Source organism: Rhinatrema bivittatum, chromosome 3 (genome assembly GCF_901001135.1).
Source record: "Rhinatrema bivittatum chromosome 3, aRhiBiv1.1, whole genome shotgun sequence".
Lineage (NCBI taxonomy): Eukaryota > Metazoa > Chordata > Amphibia > Gymnophiona > Rhinatrematidae > Rhinatrema > Rhinatrema bivittatum.
Genome location: NC_042617.1, coordinates 53,635,223 through 53,652,382, shown reverse-complemented (window position 1 = coordinate 53,652,382; position 17,160 = coordinate 53,635,223). Strand labels below are relative to the sequence as shown.

At 41.4% G+C, this 17,160-nt stretch overlaps 1 protein-coding gene across 5 annotated transcripts in view; it reads left to right on the top strand.

Annotated features, from left to right (window-relative positions):
- PPP2R5A (protein phosphatase 2 regulatory subunit B'alpha) overlaps positions 1-17,160 on the top strand; it is a 356,054-nt gene that overhangs the window by 128,990 nt on the left and 209,904 nt on the right. For all 5 annotated transcript variants that reach the window (XM_029593246.1, XM_029593245.1, XM_029593244.1 and 2 more), the window contains one exon: positions 8,546-8,647. In XM_029593246.1, coding sequence (XP_029449106.1) covers positions 8,546-8,647 — 102 coding nt within the window. The remainder of the gene's footprint in view (positions 1-8,545; positions 8,648-17,160) is intronic.

Genomic DNA, 17,160 nt, shown 5'->3' with positions numbered 1-17,160 from the left:
GGTACCTTGATTGGGGCTGCTTTTTAAAGTTCCCTCCGGCCCGTAGTGGTGACGCGATCTGGGGGCGGAGCAAAGCCTTCGGGGCTCGGAAGGAGCACTGGGGCGGCCACGAGGTCCTGGGGAGGGCTCCTCAGACCCCGATGGATCTGGAAAAGGGGTACGATGAGTGAGGTGATCAGATTTGCGGATGACACAAAATTATTCAGAGTAGTTAAATCTCAAGCGGATTGTGATGAATTTTAACGTGGACAAGTGCAAAGTGATGCATATAGGGAAAAAATAACCATTGCTTTAGTTACACAATGTTAGGTTCTGTCTTAGGAGTTGCTACCCAGGAAAGAGATCTAGGCGTCAGTGGATTATACATTGAAATTGTTGGCTCAGTGTGCTGTGGCGATCTAAAAAGCAAACAGAATGTTAGCTATTAGGAAGGGAATGGAAAATAAAACGGAGGATGTCATAATGCCTCTGTATCGCTCCATGGTGAGTCTGCATCTTGAATACTGTGTGCATCTCAAAAAGGATGCACCTTGAATACTGTGTGCATCTAAAAAAGGATATAACTGCACTGGAGGAAGTGCAGAGAATGGTGATTGAAATAAGGGACATGGAACAGCTGCCCTGTGAGGTAAGGGTAAAGAAGTTAGGTTTGTTTAGTTTGGAGAAGAGATGACTGAGTGATATGATAGAAGTCTGCAAAATCATTAAAGGTCTTGAACAAGTTAATGTAAATCGGTTATTTACTCTCTCAGATAATAGAAGGACCAGGGGGCACTCCATGAAGTTAGCAAGTAACTAATTTAAAACAAATTGAAGAACATTCTTTTTCACTCAGTGCATAGTTAAGTTCTGGAATTCATTGCCAGAGGATATGGTTACAGCAGTTAGAGTAACTGGGTTTAAAAAAGTTTTGGATAAGTCTCTAGAGGATAAATCCATAAACTGCTATTATGGTAATTAATAAGCAATAGCAGCTTGTAATTTATCTAATGTTTGGGTGCTTGCCAGGCACTTGTGACTTGGTTTGGCCACTGTTGGAAACAAGATAGTGGGCTTGATGGATCCTTGGTCTGACCCAGTATGGAATTTTTTATATACCTTAAGGGACCGAATCCAGAGATCTGGCCTAGTTCACCTTAAACCCCAGATAACAGGGAATCCTTTTCTGGGAGCAACCCCTGGGAAGGTGTATATCTAGCCAGTCTGAGGAGGGAAGAGGAGCCCTGGGGAAACTGGAAGAACTTTAGGAATGGCCTAGAGTCAGACTGACAGATGTAAGTTAATTTGCTTCTTTATTTCTAGCTGCAAAGATATGCAGAGTTTTTCTGTTGTGAATTAATAAAGTTCTCGAATATTCTCCAGAGCCTAGCCTGCATCTATTCTCTGTCCTTTCTGACTGCATACAGTGCCATAGCCCTCCTTTTTTATATAACCAATCTGGTCTGCAGCAATCAAGTCTCCCATACTTCTCTCATTTGCCAAGATATTAACATCACCATTTAAAAGCACTATCTAGCAATATACCTCAGGATCAGGCTTGTCTCTTCCCTTTTTATGAATGAAAACTGTGTTTGCATTATTGAGAGACCCCTACTTCCCCAGGAAGGATTGCAGATATTCAAATACATTTGTAAGGAGCCCTATCACATCTGGAATAAACTTATTATAGAAGTCCAGATGAAACTCATTAGGCCCGGGATCTTCCCACCTGGAAGACCACTCGCTGCTTCCTGCAACTTGGCTGCTGTAATAGGAGCCGCCAACCTCTCCTTCTGTCTGTTAGTCAATATAGGATGAGAATCGCCCTCAAGATATCTAACAATGTCTTCGGTTTAGGCAGTATTATCCTTGGTTGTACTCACCTTTTTAACATTTTGGCTAATAGAGTTCCCGCCTTGTTGCCATATTCATAAAACTGCTGGCAGGAATACCAAAAAGCCTGCTCTATATTGTAAAGGTGAAGTTCCAGGAGCTTCTCATGGCAGGTAACCAGAGTCCTGTAAATTGAAAATCCATAGCTTTGTCTGCCTTCCAGCTGGCCAATTTGCCTCACCCAGAGATTGCTCTTTTTCCAGTCTCTCTCTCTCTTGTGAAAACTATTGTAACTAATGATTTTTCCCGCCGGACTGTCTTTAAAGTTTCCCATAATAAGAACATAAGAAAATGCCATACTGGGTCAAACCAAGGGTCCATCAAGCCCAGCATCCTGTTTCCAACAGTGGCCAATCCAGGCCATAAGAACCTGGCAAGTACCCAAAAACTAAGTCTATTCCATGTTACCATTGCTAAGTTCTCTAAGTGAACTAAATAGCAGGTAATGGACTTCTCCTCCAAGAACTTATCCAATCTTGTTTTAAACACAGCTATACTAACTGCACTAACCACATCCTCTGGCAACAAATTCCAGAGTTTAATTGTGCGTTGAGTAAAAAAGAACTTTCTCCAATTAGTTTTAAATCTGCCCAATGCTAACTTCATGGAGTGCCCCCTAGTCTTTCTATTATCCGAAAGAGTAAAAAACCGATTCACATCTACCCATTCTAGACCTCTCATGATTTTAAACACCTCTATCATATCCCCCCTCAGCCGTCTCTTCTCCAAGCTGAAAAGTCCTAACCTCTTTAGTCTTTCCTCATAGGGGAGCTGTTCCACCCCCTTTATCATTTTGGTTGCATTGCTCTGTACCTTCTCCATCCCAGCCATATCTTTTTTGACATGCAGCGACCAGAATTGTACACAGTATTCAAGGTGCGGTCTCACCATGGAGCGATACAGAGGCATTATGACATTTTCCTTTTTATTCACCATTCCCTTTCTAATAATTCCCAAAAATCTGTTTGCTTTTTTGATTGCTGCAGCACACTGACAGACTATTTCAATGTGTTATCCACTATGATGCCTAGATCTCTTTCTTGGGTGGTAGCTCCTAATATGGAACCTAACATTGTATAACTATAGCATGGGTTATTTTTCCCTATATATGCATCACCTTGCCCTTATCCACATTAAATTTCATCTGCCATTTGGATGCCCAATTTTCCAGTCTCACAAGGTCTTCCTGCAATTTATCACAATCTGCTTGTGATTTAACTACTCTGAACAATTTTGTGTCATCTGCAAATTTAATTACTTCACTTGTAATTCTTTCCAGATTATTTATAAATATATTGAAAATTAAGGGTCCCAAAACAGATCCCTGAGGCACTCCACTGCCCATTCCCTTCCACTGAGAAAATTGTCCATTTAATCCTACTCTCTGTTTCCTGTCTTTTAGCTAGTTTGTAATCCACGAAAAAACATCACTTCCTATCCCATGACTTTTTACTTTTCTTAGAAGCCTCTCATAAGGAACTTTGTCAAATGCCTTAAATCCAAGTACATTACATCAACCGGTTCACCTTTATCTACATGTTTATTAACTCCTTCAAAAAAGTGAAGTAGATTTGTGAGGCAAGACTTTCCATGGGTAAAGCTATGCTGACTTTGTTCCATTAAACCATGTCTTTCTATATGTTCTGTGATTTTGATATTTAGAACACTTTCCACTATTTTTCCTGGCACTGAAGTCAGGCTAACTGGTCTGTAGTTTCCCAGATTGCCCCTGGAGCCCTCTTTAAATATTGGGGTTACATTAACCACTCTCCAGTCCTTAGGGACAATGGGTGATTTTAATGATAGATTACAAATTTTTACTGATAGGTCTGAAATTTCATTTTTTAGTTCCTTCAGAACCCTGGGATGTATACCCGTCCGGTCCAGGTGATTTACTACTCTTCAGTTTGTCAATCAGGTCTACCACATCTTCTAGGTTCACCATGATTTGGTTCAGTCCATCTGAATCATTACCCATGAAAACCTTCTCTGGTATGGGTATCTCCCCAACCTCCTCTTCAGTAAACACCGAAGCAAAGAAATTGTTTAATCTTTCTGCAATCGCCGTATCTTCTCTAAGTGCCCCTTTAACCCCTTGATCATCTAAAGGTCTAACTGACTCCCTCAGAGGCTTTCTGATTTGGATATATTTTTAAAAGTTTATACTGTGAGTTTTTGCCTCTATGGCTAGCTTCTTTTCAAATTCTCTCTTAGCCTGTCTTATCAATGTCTTAATTTTAACTTGCCAATGCTTATGCATTATCCTATTTTCTTCTGTTGGATCCTTTTTTCAATTTTTGAATTGGCTAAAATAGCTTCTTTCACCTCCCCTTTTAACCATGCCGGTAATCGTTTTGCCTTCTTTCCACCTTTTTTTAATGTGTGGAATACATCTGGACTGTGCTTCTAGGATGGTATTTTTTTTTTTTAAACAATGACCACAACTTTTGCACACTTTTTACCTTTGTAGCTGCTCCTTTCAGTTTTTTTCTAACTATTTTTTTCATTTTATCAGTTTCCCTTTTGAAAGTTTAGCACGAGAGCCGTGGATTTGCTTACTGTCCCCCTTCCAGTCATTAATTCAAATTTGATCATATTATGATCACTATTGCCAAGCGACCCTACCACTGTTACCTCTCTCACCAAATCCTGTGCTCCTCTGAGAATTAGATCTGAAATTGCTCCCTCTTTCATTGGTTCCTGAACCAATTTATCCATAAAACTGTCATTTATTCCATCCAGGAACTTTATCTCTCTAGCATGTCCCAATGATACATTTACCCAGTCAATACTGGGGTAATTGAAATCTCCCATTATTACCGCACTACCAATTTGGTTAGCTTCCCTAATTTCTCTTAGCATTTCACTGTCAGTCTCACCATCTTGGCCAGGTGGATGGTAGTATACTCCTATCACTATAGCCTTCCCCAACACACAAGGGATTTCTACCCATAAAGATTCGATTGTGTATTTAGTCTCATGCAAGATGTTTATCCTGTTGGACTCTATGCCATCCTAGACATAAAGTGCCACTCCGCCACCAAGATGCTCCTCTCTGTCATTGCGATTTAATTTGTACCCTGGTATAGCACTATCCCATTGGTTATCCTCCTTCCACCATGTCTCTGAGATGCCAATTAAGTCTGTCGTCATTCACTGCTATACATTCTAATTCTCCCATCTTACTTCTTAGACTTCTGGCATTAGCATACAAACATTTCAGTTTGTTTTTTGTTTGTATGTTCATTCTGCTTTTTAATTGACTGGGATAAGTTAGAATTTTTTAGCTCAGGTGAGTTTTTAGTTAAGGCACTTGGACTACTTTTCTTATTATTGGATCCTCACTGTCGGGATGCCCTAATTCTAATGCATCATTAGTATCCTTTGAAGATACCTCCCTCCGAACCATGCGTTGCTGAGGTGCCCATCCCTTCAGAAGAGACTTCCCCCCCCCCCCCCTTCCCCAAAAGGTTCCCCAGTTCCTTACAAAACTGAATCCCTCTTTCTTGCACCATCGTCTCATCCACGCATTGAGACTCCAGACCTCTGCCTGCCTCTGGGAACCTGCACGTGGAACAGGGAGCATTTCAAAGAATGCTACCCTGGAGGTTCTGGTCTATATTCTGGTCCATATTCTATCAAGTTCTAGAGCATATACAGCATGTAAAGTAGCAGAACCTTGAATTTCAGTCTGGGAATCTTGGAGCATAGCTGTTAAATTATCTATTGCATTAGATTGTTAATGAGGACTGCTAGATGAAGAAGCAGTCTGTCTAGAGAGAATATAGAAAGCTTTAGTAATGGGTGGAATTGAATCCTGTGGTACTTTAAGAACCTCAACATAAAATTTCCTAAGCAGTTCAATTGAGGAAATACTAACCAATTTAGGGAAATTAAGTATTCTGAAATTTAATTTCCTGGAATTATTTTCTAAAGCTTCTATTCTTCGTTGGTTAAATTCCTGACCCTTAATCAAAACTACATCATATTTCCCCAATGACTCACACTGTTTCTCCATATGTTCTGTATTTCTCTTTATAACTAGATCATGCCCCCTGGTCTGAGTTTGAATTTGCTCAACAACTGCAGTCACATTTTCAAATTTAGATACTAAGGATTGTTCCAATCCCTTAATTGCAGTCCACAGTGTCTCCATTGTAATCCTTGCAGGTCTCAGGGAGATTAGATGATGGTAAAGTACCAAGAACTGGTGAAACCAAAAAATCATTAGTGATTGTAGCCTATGCCTGAGAGGCCATCAATACATGTTCCCCCACCACAGGAGAAACCTGTGGAGCATCCAAAGGCTGAGCTGGGATCTCCTGAGAACCAGATGAAGCACAGAGTCTAGTCCAGGTGGTAAGCAGAGATCAGGGCTAAGGAGATCGAGTTCCAAGAAGAAGTGGCAAGGGACCCCATGCAAAGCTGAGGCAGCCCTGAAGGAGTACTGTAGCTCAACAGCTGCATAAACCCATCAATGAGACATAAAAGAGAGAACTGCAGGATTTGGAGGGAGAAAACAAGCAGTTCCTTTTCTCTTCTTCCCCATAAGACCAAAGAACGGAAAGCAAAATAGGAAAAATATCCAGAGAAGGAGGGACGTACTTGCAAAGATCTTCTAAAAAGAGCAGCGGGATAGCATCTGAAAGCTCGACAAAGTCGCATGCCCCTTTGACGCGAACGGCTTTGATGTGGCAGCTGCACGCTACGGCGGGTTTGAAGAAATCAGAAGAAGGGCGTTTGCTACGCCATCTTGACATCGGCAGATTGCTGCCCAGATATCTGGAAATGACAGAAACAGTACGAAAGACGGACCATCTGTTTGTCCTTCACAGCGGGAAGAAACAAGGAGAAGCGGCCTTTCGGCCCACCATCGCCCGCTGGATTAAAGAAGTTATCAGAGCGGCCTACGTAGAGGCCGGGAAGTCACCACCTCTACAAGTCAAGGTTCATTCTACCAGAGCCCAAGCAGCATCTTGGGTGGAATCTAGGATGCTGTCGCCTGCAGAAATATGTAAAGCGGCGACGTGGTCCTCCCTCAATACCTTCTCCAGGTTTTACCGTCTGGATGTCCAGGCCAGGGAGGACACAGCATTTGCGAGGGCAGTCCTACGCGGTCCTCAGGCAGCCTCCTGCCCAGTCTGGGAGTAAAGCTTTTGTACATCCCACTTGTTCTGAGTCCATCTGGCTACACGCTAGGAAATGTGGAGATTACTTACCTGATAATCTCGTTTTCCTTAGTGTAGACAGATGGAATCAGCATCCCGCCCGGCTGCCAGTATACATGTGTTTCACCGATTCAAGGTAAGCCATGTCATTTTTCTTACATAAGAGCGTCCCCTTTGCCAGGTGTCGACGCCTTCCGGTTGGGAATGCTGGCGGTCTCCAGCTCCTATCAATCGGTCAGGGGAATCCTGTTTCACTATTTCATTGATCGTCAGTACACATATATCCATAACAGCTTTTGCAAGGAAGATTACTGAATTGCCTCACTTCCTGTGGGGGTATATGTACCCGTGCTGACATCAGATCCGTCTCCAACTGCTAGCACGAGCACACTATACCCACTTGTTCTGAGTCCATCTGTCTACACTAAGGAAAACGAGATTATCAGGTAAGTAATCTCCACATTTTTGCAGGTAAAACTGTTTTACACACAGAATGCATTTCAGAACTATCCCCAGTGTTTATAGAAGTTTGTTTAAGTTAATAAATGTTGAATACCTAAAGCAAGAGTATATTTTCTCCATTTTTTAATTCTAAACAAATGTTAAAAACAAAAAAACCCAACAATATTTATTGAAGAAAAACAGGCAAGTAAGTCTACAACAATTTTAAAAAAGGCAATTGCAGTGATTGGTGGACTAGCCAAGAGGAAGCAAATGACTAGAAAGGAAGTAGCTCTCAATCCCCCCCATCCTAGCCCCAGCAGTATCTCTCCCTCAACTCTCTCCCCCCTCCCATCCTGACCCCACCAGTCTTTATACTCTCATTCAGTCTGTCCCCTCCCCCCAATTCTGTCTCCCTCATTCCCTCCTCACATCCTAGTTTCAGTAAAGTCTCTGTCCTCCCCATCCTGGTTGCAGCAGTCTCTTCCTCTCTCAGTGACTTTCCCTATCATGGCCCCAGCAGTCTCTCACTCAATGCCTAGTAGTCTGCCTCTGTTAGTATCCTCCTTTATGACCCCTGCTATTGTCTCCCATCTCTTTCTTGCTCTTAATCTCCCCACAGTGGTCTTAGCAGTCTCTTCTTCTCAAATATTCTGTCTCTCTCTCAAACATTCCCCTCTTGTTCCCAGCAGTCTCTCTCAAACACGCTATCCTCAACAGCAGGCTGTAGCTCTTTCTCTGAGCCAATGACACTGCTGTATCCTTCCTTTGGCCTCCGTAGCCACCAGGAATGGATTTGGTCTGCTGATGATTTTAACTGCCTGGAATTAGTGTTTGCATATCAGGTTCCAGAAGGGAATAGTCATCTGTGGCCCCTAGTTAGACTGTTACTACAATGACTGAGGGAAGGTCATAAAAATAAGGGAAATACCCTAGATAGTTGCAAATGAAAGCTTATCTTACCATTGTCCAATAAAGGTTGGTACCAGTTCAACAAAAACTGCTTTCAGATGTATTATTATATTATATTGATTTTGGTTTTAAACATTTCTTTTTCTGCACAGATTTGTTCCAATATTTTCAGAACACTTCCACCAAGTGATAATCCAGATTTTGATCCCGAAGAGGATGAACCTACACTGGAGGCTTCATGGCCCCACATTCAGGTATAGAACTTCAGTTGTTAGCAGCTGGTGAATTGGTATATATTGTATGAACATAATTTTTTTTTTAATTACTAACCGTTTACATGAGTATCCTAAGTTTGTTTATCTGATACCAGAGGAATCATCTAAAGCCTTTTGGACAGTAATTTGTTTATTCAGTCATAGGCTAAAAAGCAATGTCCTACTGGAGATTGGTAACTGGTTCTCCCAAGCCAAGCAGTAAACTGTGGATGAAAGCAACTGTGTGTGGCTGATTTCTTCCATAGAAATTTCTAGACCTTTATTCATGCCCTCACCAAGATATAGTACTACTACTATTTTTCATTTCTGAAGTGCTACTAAACCTACTTAGCACGGTACAGATGTACTTAAGAGTCAGTCCTTGTACCATGGAGCTTACAATCTAGTCAAGATAAACATACAAGACACACGAGTCTGTGGTAAGTGTATTTAATGTAGAGAAATATTTGGATGTCATGGACTGGCAAGCTTGAATCAGGGAGCACCCCCACAGAGGCTGTACTGGAGCTGATCTGCCTAACCAACCCCCCTCCCTCACAGGTTGAGCCCTTGAACTTTGGGTGCCAGTAGGATTTGATTTCTATAGATCATCAGGCTGGATGAGGCAGGGCTGAGACTCAGACACCGAGCATAGGCTGGGGCTGGACTAGGCAGGGAAGTTAATCAAATTCGTAGTGCAGTAATAATGGGAGATTTCAATTACCCCAATATTGACTGGGTAAATTTACCATCAGGACTTGCTAGAGAGATAAAGTTCCTGGGTGGAATAAATGACAGCTTTATGGAGTAATTGCTTCAGGACTGATGAGAAAGGGAGCTATTTTAGATCTAATTCTTAGTGGAGCACAGGATTTAGTGATAAAGGTAATGGAGGTGGGGCTGTTTGACAATAGTAATCGTAATATGATCAAATTTGAATTAATGACCGGAAGGTGGACAATAATAAATCCATGGCTCTAGAACAAAACTTTCAAAAGGGAAACTTTGCTAAAATGAAAAAATAGGAAAAAACTGAAAGGTGTGGCTACAAAGGTTGAGTGCACAACAGGCGTGGACATTTTTACCCCCCCCCCAAAAAAAAACCACCCCATCTTAGAAGCGCAGTCCAGATGTATTCCATGCATTAAGAAAGGTGGAAGGAAGGCCAAATGATTGCTGGTATGGTTAAAAGGTGAGGGAAAAGAGGCTATTTTAACCAAAAATTAGAAAAAGGATCCATCTGAAGAAACTAGGAAAAAGTATAAGCATTTCCAAGTTAAATGTAAAACATTAATAAGACAAGCTAAAAGAGAATTTGAAAAGAAGTTTACCATAGAGGCAAAAACTCATAATAAAACTATTTAAAGTATATCCGAAGCAGGAAGCCTGTGAGGGCTTCCTGCTTCGGATGTGAGGGAGTTGGTTGGACCTTTTAGATGATCAAGGGGTTAAATAGGCACTTAGGGAAAATAAGGCCATCACAGAAATACTAAATGAATTCTTTGCTTCAATGTTTACTGAGGAGGATGGTGGGGAGATATCTGTTCTGGAGATGGTTTTCAAGGGTGACAATTCAGATGAACTGACGCAAATCAAGGTGAACCTGGAAGATGTAGTAGGCCAGATTGATAAACTGAAGAGTAGCAAATAACCTGGACCAGATGCTATACATCCCAGGGTTCTGAAAGAACTAAAACAATTTAATTTCAGATCTATTACAAATAATTTGTAACCTATCATTAAAATCATCCGTTGGACCTGAAGACTGGAAGGTGGTCAATGTAACACTGATATATAAAAAGGGCTTCAGAGGTGATCTAGGAAACTATAGACCTGTGAGCCTGTGGATAAAGGTGAACTGGTAGATGTGTTTTATTTGGATTTTCAGAAGAGGTTTAACAAAGTCCCTCATGAGAGGCTAAGAAAATTAAGACATGGGATAGGAGGAGATGTCCTTGTGTGAATTGCAAACTAGTTATATTTATTTATTTTATTTTTATTATTTAGAGCTTTTCTATACCGGCATTCATGATACAATCATATCATGCTGGTTTACAGGTAACAGGGGGTGCCAAAAAACCTTGAAACTTTAACAAGTGGAAAGGAAGCAAAAAAGTTACAATAAAACAGGGTTGCTGGAACTGGGGGAGGAAGGAGACAATAGAAGAAGTATTTTTACAGAAGAAATTATTTACATTGTGCAAAAAGGTCTCTTAAAGCTTTAGTGACTCATTTAGACTCGGGAAAGTCTTGTTTAAATAACCAAGTCTTAAACCTTTTTCTGAAAGTTAATAAGCATGGTTCTAGTCTGAGATCAGGTGGTAAGGTGTTCCAAAGAGAGGGTCCCGCTGTAGAAAAGGCTCGATCTCGGAGTGCTAGATGGTGTGTGGCCTTGGTTGGGGGAACTAGTAGGGAACCTCTGTAGGCTTCTCTGATGGGTCTGGATGACGTGTGTAGTCTGAGGGGGATTTGGAAGTTAAGCGGAGCTTGGGTATGAATGGATTTATGGATGATGGTGAAGGACTTGTGAAGAATTCTAAAATGTATCGGTAGTCAGTGTAAACTTTTGAGAATGGGAGTGATGTGGTCTCTTCTTCTGGAATTTGTCAGGATTCTGGCTGCCGCATCTGGAGTATCTGAAGGGGTTTGATGGATGAGGACGGGAGACCTAGCAAGATAGAGTTGCAATAATCTATCTTGGAGAATTACAGCTTGTAGGACTGTTCTGAAGTCTTGAAAGTGAAGGAGTGGTTTTATTCTTTTTAGTACCTGCAGCTTATAGAAGCAGTTCTTGGTAGTGTTGTTAATGAATGATTTTAAATTCAGGTGGCTGTCTATTACTACTCCTAGGTCTCTTGCTTGGATAACAATGATGTTAGCTGGAGCACTTAGTGGAGATTTGCTGTTTTCCGGAGAGATGATAAGGAGTTCCGTTTTTGCTGAGTTTAGTATCAGGTTTAAGTTTGCGAGGAGTAGGTTGATCTCTTGGAGGCTGTTTTCCCAGTGTTTGAGAGTTTTAGTGATAGATTCTTTGATGGGGTTCAGAATTTGCACGTCGTCGGCGTAAAGGAAATGTTTTAGTTGAAGGTTAGTTAACAGTTGGCATAGAGGAAGAAGGTAAATGTTAGAGGGTTTGGGGACAGGGAGGAACCTTGAGGGACTCCTAGTGAGGAATTGAAGCGAGGGAATTCTTTATTATTGATTCTAACTTTATAACCTCTGTTACAGAGGAATGTTTTGAACCATGTGTAGGCAGTGCCTGTTATTCCAATGTCAGATAGGCGGTTGAGGAGGATGGCATGATTTACAGTGTCAAAAGCCGCCGAAAGGTCCAGGAGGATTAGTAAGAATGATTGTCCTTTGTCTAAGCCCATGGTGAGTTGGTCTGTTAGCGATAAGAGTAGGGTTTCAGTGCTTAGCGCCTTGCGGAAACCATATTGGATGGGGTACAGTATTTTGTGATCTTCGAGGTAATCAGAGAGTTGCGAATTGACAAGTTTTTCCATAATCTTGGCTACAAAAGGAAGGTTGGAAATTGGGCGGAAGTTGTTTGGATTCTTGGGATCCAAATCTGGTTTCTTTAGGAGAGGTTTAAGCGAAACAAGTTTTAGGGCGTCGGGGAAGATTCCCTGTGTTAAGGAGTAGTTTATGATGTCCGCTAGTGGTTTGGAGATGGTGTCGGGTAGTAGCAGAAGAAGTTTCGACTGGATTTGGTCGAAGGGATGGGAGGAAGGTTTCATTTTCTTTAGTAGAGATTGGATCTCTAAGGTGGTGGTAGGTTCGAACGAATCCAGCGAGGTTCTTTTGTTGAGGAGGTGGTAGGAGCTAGTCTGAGAAGTGGGGCTAGGGGGCAAGAGGGTTAAGAGATTGGTGATTTTGCTTTGAAAGAATAGAGCCAGTTCATCGGCTTTGGATTGTTATAAGATAGGAAACAGAGAATAGGATTAAATGGTCGTTTTTCACAGAAGAAAAAGGTAAACAGTGGAGTGCCTTAGGGATCTGTACTTGGACCGGTGCTTTTTAATATATATATAAATGTTGTAGAAAAGAGGTACTACGTGTAAGGTGTTCAGATTTGCAGATACAAAATTATTCAGAGTAGTTAAATCGCAAGTAGATTGTGTTAAATTGCAGGAGGACCTTATAAGACTGGAAGATTGGGCGTCCATATGGCAGATGAAATATAATGTGGACAAGTGCAACGTGATGCATATAGGAAAAAATAACCCATGCTATAGTTACATGATGTTAGGTTCCATTTTAGGGGTTACTACCCAGGAAAAAGATCTGGGCGTCATAGTTGATATTACATTGAAATCGTCTGCTCAGTGTGCTGTGTCAGTCAAAAATGCAAATAGAATGTTAGGAATTATTAGGAAGGGAATGGCAAACTAAACAAGGATGAAAATAATGCCTCTGTATCGCTGAATGGTTAGACTGCACCTTGAATACTCAGTGTTGTCCATAGGAATGTTATTCCCATGGGAATCCCATGGGACACGTCCCATGGGATGGGATGGGATGGGACGGCACACATTTGTATTTCCCATGGTAGTCGATACTTGATATTGTAAAATAAATTGTCATACTTAGATTATACTTTTGAGTGTTAAAGTTAATAAAGTTAATAAATTTTGTCGTTTTGCATGTCTCTTTGTACATGTAGTCCTATTTAGTAGACACTAAACGTAAACTTTCAATTTTATTTGAACTGTATTCAATATTAATATTGTAATGGGAATCCCATGGGATGGGATGGGACAGGCATAAATTGCCATGGGATGGGATGGGACAGAAAAATATGTCCCATGGACAAGCCTGTGAATACTGTGATCTCCACATCTCAAAAAAGATATAGTTGCACTGGAGAAAGTAGAGAAAAGGGTGACCAAAATGATAAAGTCATGAAACTGTTCCTCTATGCGGAAAAGCTAGAGGTTAGGGCTGTTCAGCTTGGAGAAGAGACAGCTGAGGGGGGGATATGATAAGAGGTCTACAAAATCATCAAAGGGCTTGAATGAGTAAATGTGAAATGGTTATTTACTCTTTTGAATAATTCAGGGACTAGGGGGCACTCCTTGATATTAGCAGGTTTAAAACAAATTGGAGAAAATTATTTTTCACTCAATGCACAATTAAGCTCTGAAATTTTGTTGTCAGAGGATGTGATTAAAGCATCTAGTGTAGCTGGGTTTAAAAAGGTTCTGATAAGTTCCTGGAGGAGAAATTCATAAACAGCTTTTAGTCAATAAGGAATAGCCACTGCTTGATGCCAGCATTAATAGCATGGCATCTATTTAATGTTTGGGTACTTGCCAGGTACTTGTGATTTGAAATGGCCACTGTTGGAGACAGTATACTTGATGGACCCTTGGTCTGACTCAGTATGGCATATCTTATAGACAAGAGCTGGACTGGACTAGACAAGGACAAGACTGGACAAGGACAGGCAACAGGAAATCAGAAAGCCCAACAGGGCTTGAGGCAGGTTAGGCGAACCTAGAAGGCTCAAAGTCCACATGAGAAGATAGGAAGGCCTAGAAGAGAACAGAGTGTAGCAGAGAGGCCTGAGAGGCCACAGAGCAAGGCTCAGAAGGGCTCAGAGCAAGGCAAGAGGCCAAGAGAGGCCGCAAGGAAAGTAACAATGTAAGCGAGGCCAGGTCAAGCGAGCAGAGGTGACTCAGTGAAGAGGCCCTGAGGGTACTGGACAGGCTGGGTTAAGTAGGGCTGAGGCTTGAGCGTTATGTAATCAGCAAGGTCGTAACTGGCAAGACAGTGAGTAAGGCTCGCTGAGGACTCCTAGTGGAGGAAGACTGCACAGAAGGCGAAACCATGACATTGGGATTTAAGAGGTGATTTTTAAAGCAGGATTTTGATGTAGCCAGAGAAGAGAGAGCATGATGCATGAACTCAGTAGGTGGAAGGCGCAAAGTTGGGAGTTGGCAATGAAGAAGGATGGCAACACAGATGAAAGCGACTTGCTGAATGAATGGAGTTCATGAGGAAGGGTGTAGGGAGAAAGAAGGTAGATAGTGAATGCATTTATAGGTGAATAAGAGAAGCATGAACTGTATGTGGAAGTGGATGGGGAGCCAGTGTAACAACGCGAGAATAGATATTTAAATGGTCATAATGATATAAAGGGTAAGCCATGCACCTTAATTTTGAATAGATTGCAGTGAAGAAAGACAGTTCAGTGGGAGGTCCGCAAAAAGCAAGTTATAGTCTAAACAGAAGGTGGTAAGCATTTTGGTAGCATACTCAGAAAGAAAAAGATGGAATTTAGTGATATTACAGAGGAAGAACCAATGCACTTTAGTAGTGTTTTGAATGTGAATAGAGAAGGAGAGCGAGGCATCAAAGATGACCCCAAAGTTATAGGTCTAGAGAACCAGGAGGATGAGAGTGCCATCTGCAGAAACAGAAAAAGATGGAAGAGAGTTGCAGTGGGCGGGGAACAAGAACGTCTATCTCGGCCATGTTAAATTTAATTTGGTCAAGATCTTTCTGGTTTTTACCCCCAGATCCCACTCTTCCTTTTGTGTTTAGAAGAATTTCACCTCCAATACTGTAGCTTTCCCTTAAGTTTTTGCATTTTAAATGCATTACTCTGCATTTTTTAGCATTAAATCTTAGTTGCCAGACCTTAGACCATTCCTCAAGCTTCTCTAGATCCCTCCTCATGTTTTCCACATTTTCCTGGCTGTCTACCCTGTTACAGATTTTGGTATCATTGGCAAAAAAGACAAACCTATTCCCAACAATTCTTCCGTTATGTCGCTCACAAAAATGTTGAAAAGAGCTGGTCCAAGGACCGATCCCTAAGGCACACTGCTAGTAAAATCCCCCTCCTCAGAGAAAACCACTACTCTTTGTTTCCTCCCACTCAGCCAGTTTCTAATCCAATCAGTCATTCCAAGGGCGCTCAATTTATTTTTAAGTCTTCTGTGCAGAACTGTGTCAAAGACCTTGCTAAAATCCAAGTACACTACGTCTTACGCTCTCCCTTGATCCTACTCTGGTCACCTAATCAAAAAATTAATCAGTTTGTCTGACAAGATTTACCTCTGATAAAAACATGCTGCCTCGGATTTTGCAATCTATTGGATTCTAAAAATTGCACTATTCTCTGTTTAGTAGTGATTCCATTAGTTTGCGCACCACAGAGGTCAGACTAATCGGTCTGTAGTTCCCAGCTGCCCTCTCACTTCCATTTTTTTGAATAGGAACCACATCTGCCCTTTTCCAGTCCTCTAGGACTACTCCAGACTCTAAGCATTGAAAAGGTCAGCCAGCAGAGCTGCCAGGACATCTCTAAGTTCCCTTAATACCCTCAGATGTGTCCCATCCTTCCCTATTGCCTTATGTACTTTAGGTTTAGTTAGTTCCTGACAAATACACTGTTTTAAAAATCGATTGAGGTTTACCTCACTTTCAGTCTTATTTGTTTTGGTTTTATGTGGTTCTGCTCCAGGCTCTTCCACAGTGAACACTGAAAGAAATATTTAACTGATTTTGCTTTTTCCTCATCAGCCTCTACCTATTCCTATTCCTAACGGTACCGAGATCCTGGTTAAGCTCTTTCCAGAGACCCCACTATCCAACAATATAGGAAGAGAAGAGTTAAGGCCACTGTGTCAACAGGAGGTATTCCTGCAGTTTGGTTTCCCACTGGGAAAACAGAGCTCTTATTAGAGACATCTAAGTCCACTTTCAGAGACCCAGGAGATCCAGCCAAAACCAGACACTTATTAATATTAGTTGAAAAAGGGCATCAAGCAGAAGCAGGATTGATGGCTTCCAATAAAGCAGACTGAAGTGGAGGAGGGGGAGATCTGGATCCAGAGCTTAGAGAAACTTCTAATGTTTCTGGACTGGGAAGTTCACCACTTGAGACACCAGGATGCTGTAATAAGTCCACATGACTTCTTATTAGCACCTAGGGAGTTATTTAAGAAGTATGCTCTAGAGGTTTTGCAATTTGCACCTGCAACTATGAAGAAGGATGTTGCGCTAGCAATGAGGGAGCACATGATGTCATAACCCCATCAGAGATGTCTCTGATTTTCTTCAAAGCTCTAACAATAATATAGCAACGCGATCTACTCTAATTGTATCTTTTGCTTTGGATGTTGACAAAGATTTGGTCCTTAAACAATACTTTAAGTACAGAAATGAGAAATTCTGTGGTCAGAAAATTGATATTCCCAGATTTTGCTACAGACACCCAGATGACAAGGAAAGGTTTCCTGCTCTACAAACAGCGTGTGATAGCCCTGGGAGCGTCTTTTTTCCTAAACTTTCCATGCAAATGCATCGTTTTCAAGGAATACATTTATTTTCATTGACCCAGCTCATTTAGATACTTTCCTTATAGATAACGCTGATGGTATTAGTAGTTAAGGCCTTTGGAGTTCTGGTAATAAATTTAGTTTTTTTTCTGGTATGTCCTCTGTTTTATCTATTTCCTATTTTTATTGTTACCTTGAATATGCATCTCCCCTCATGGTTGA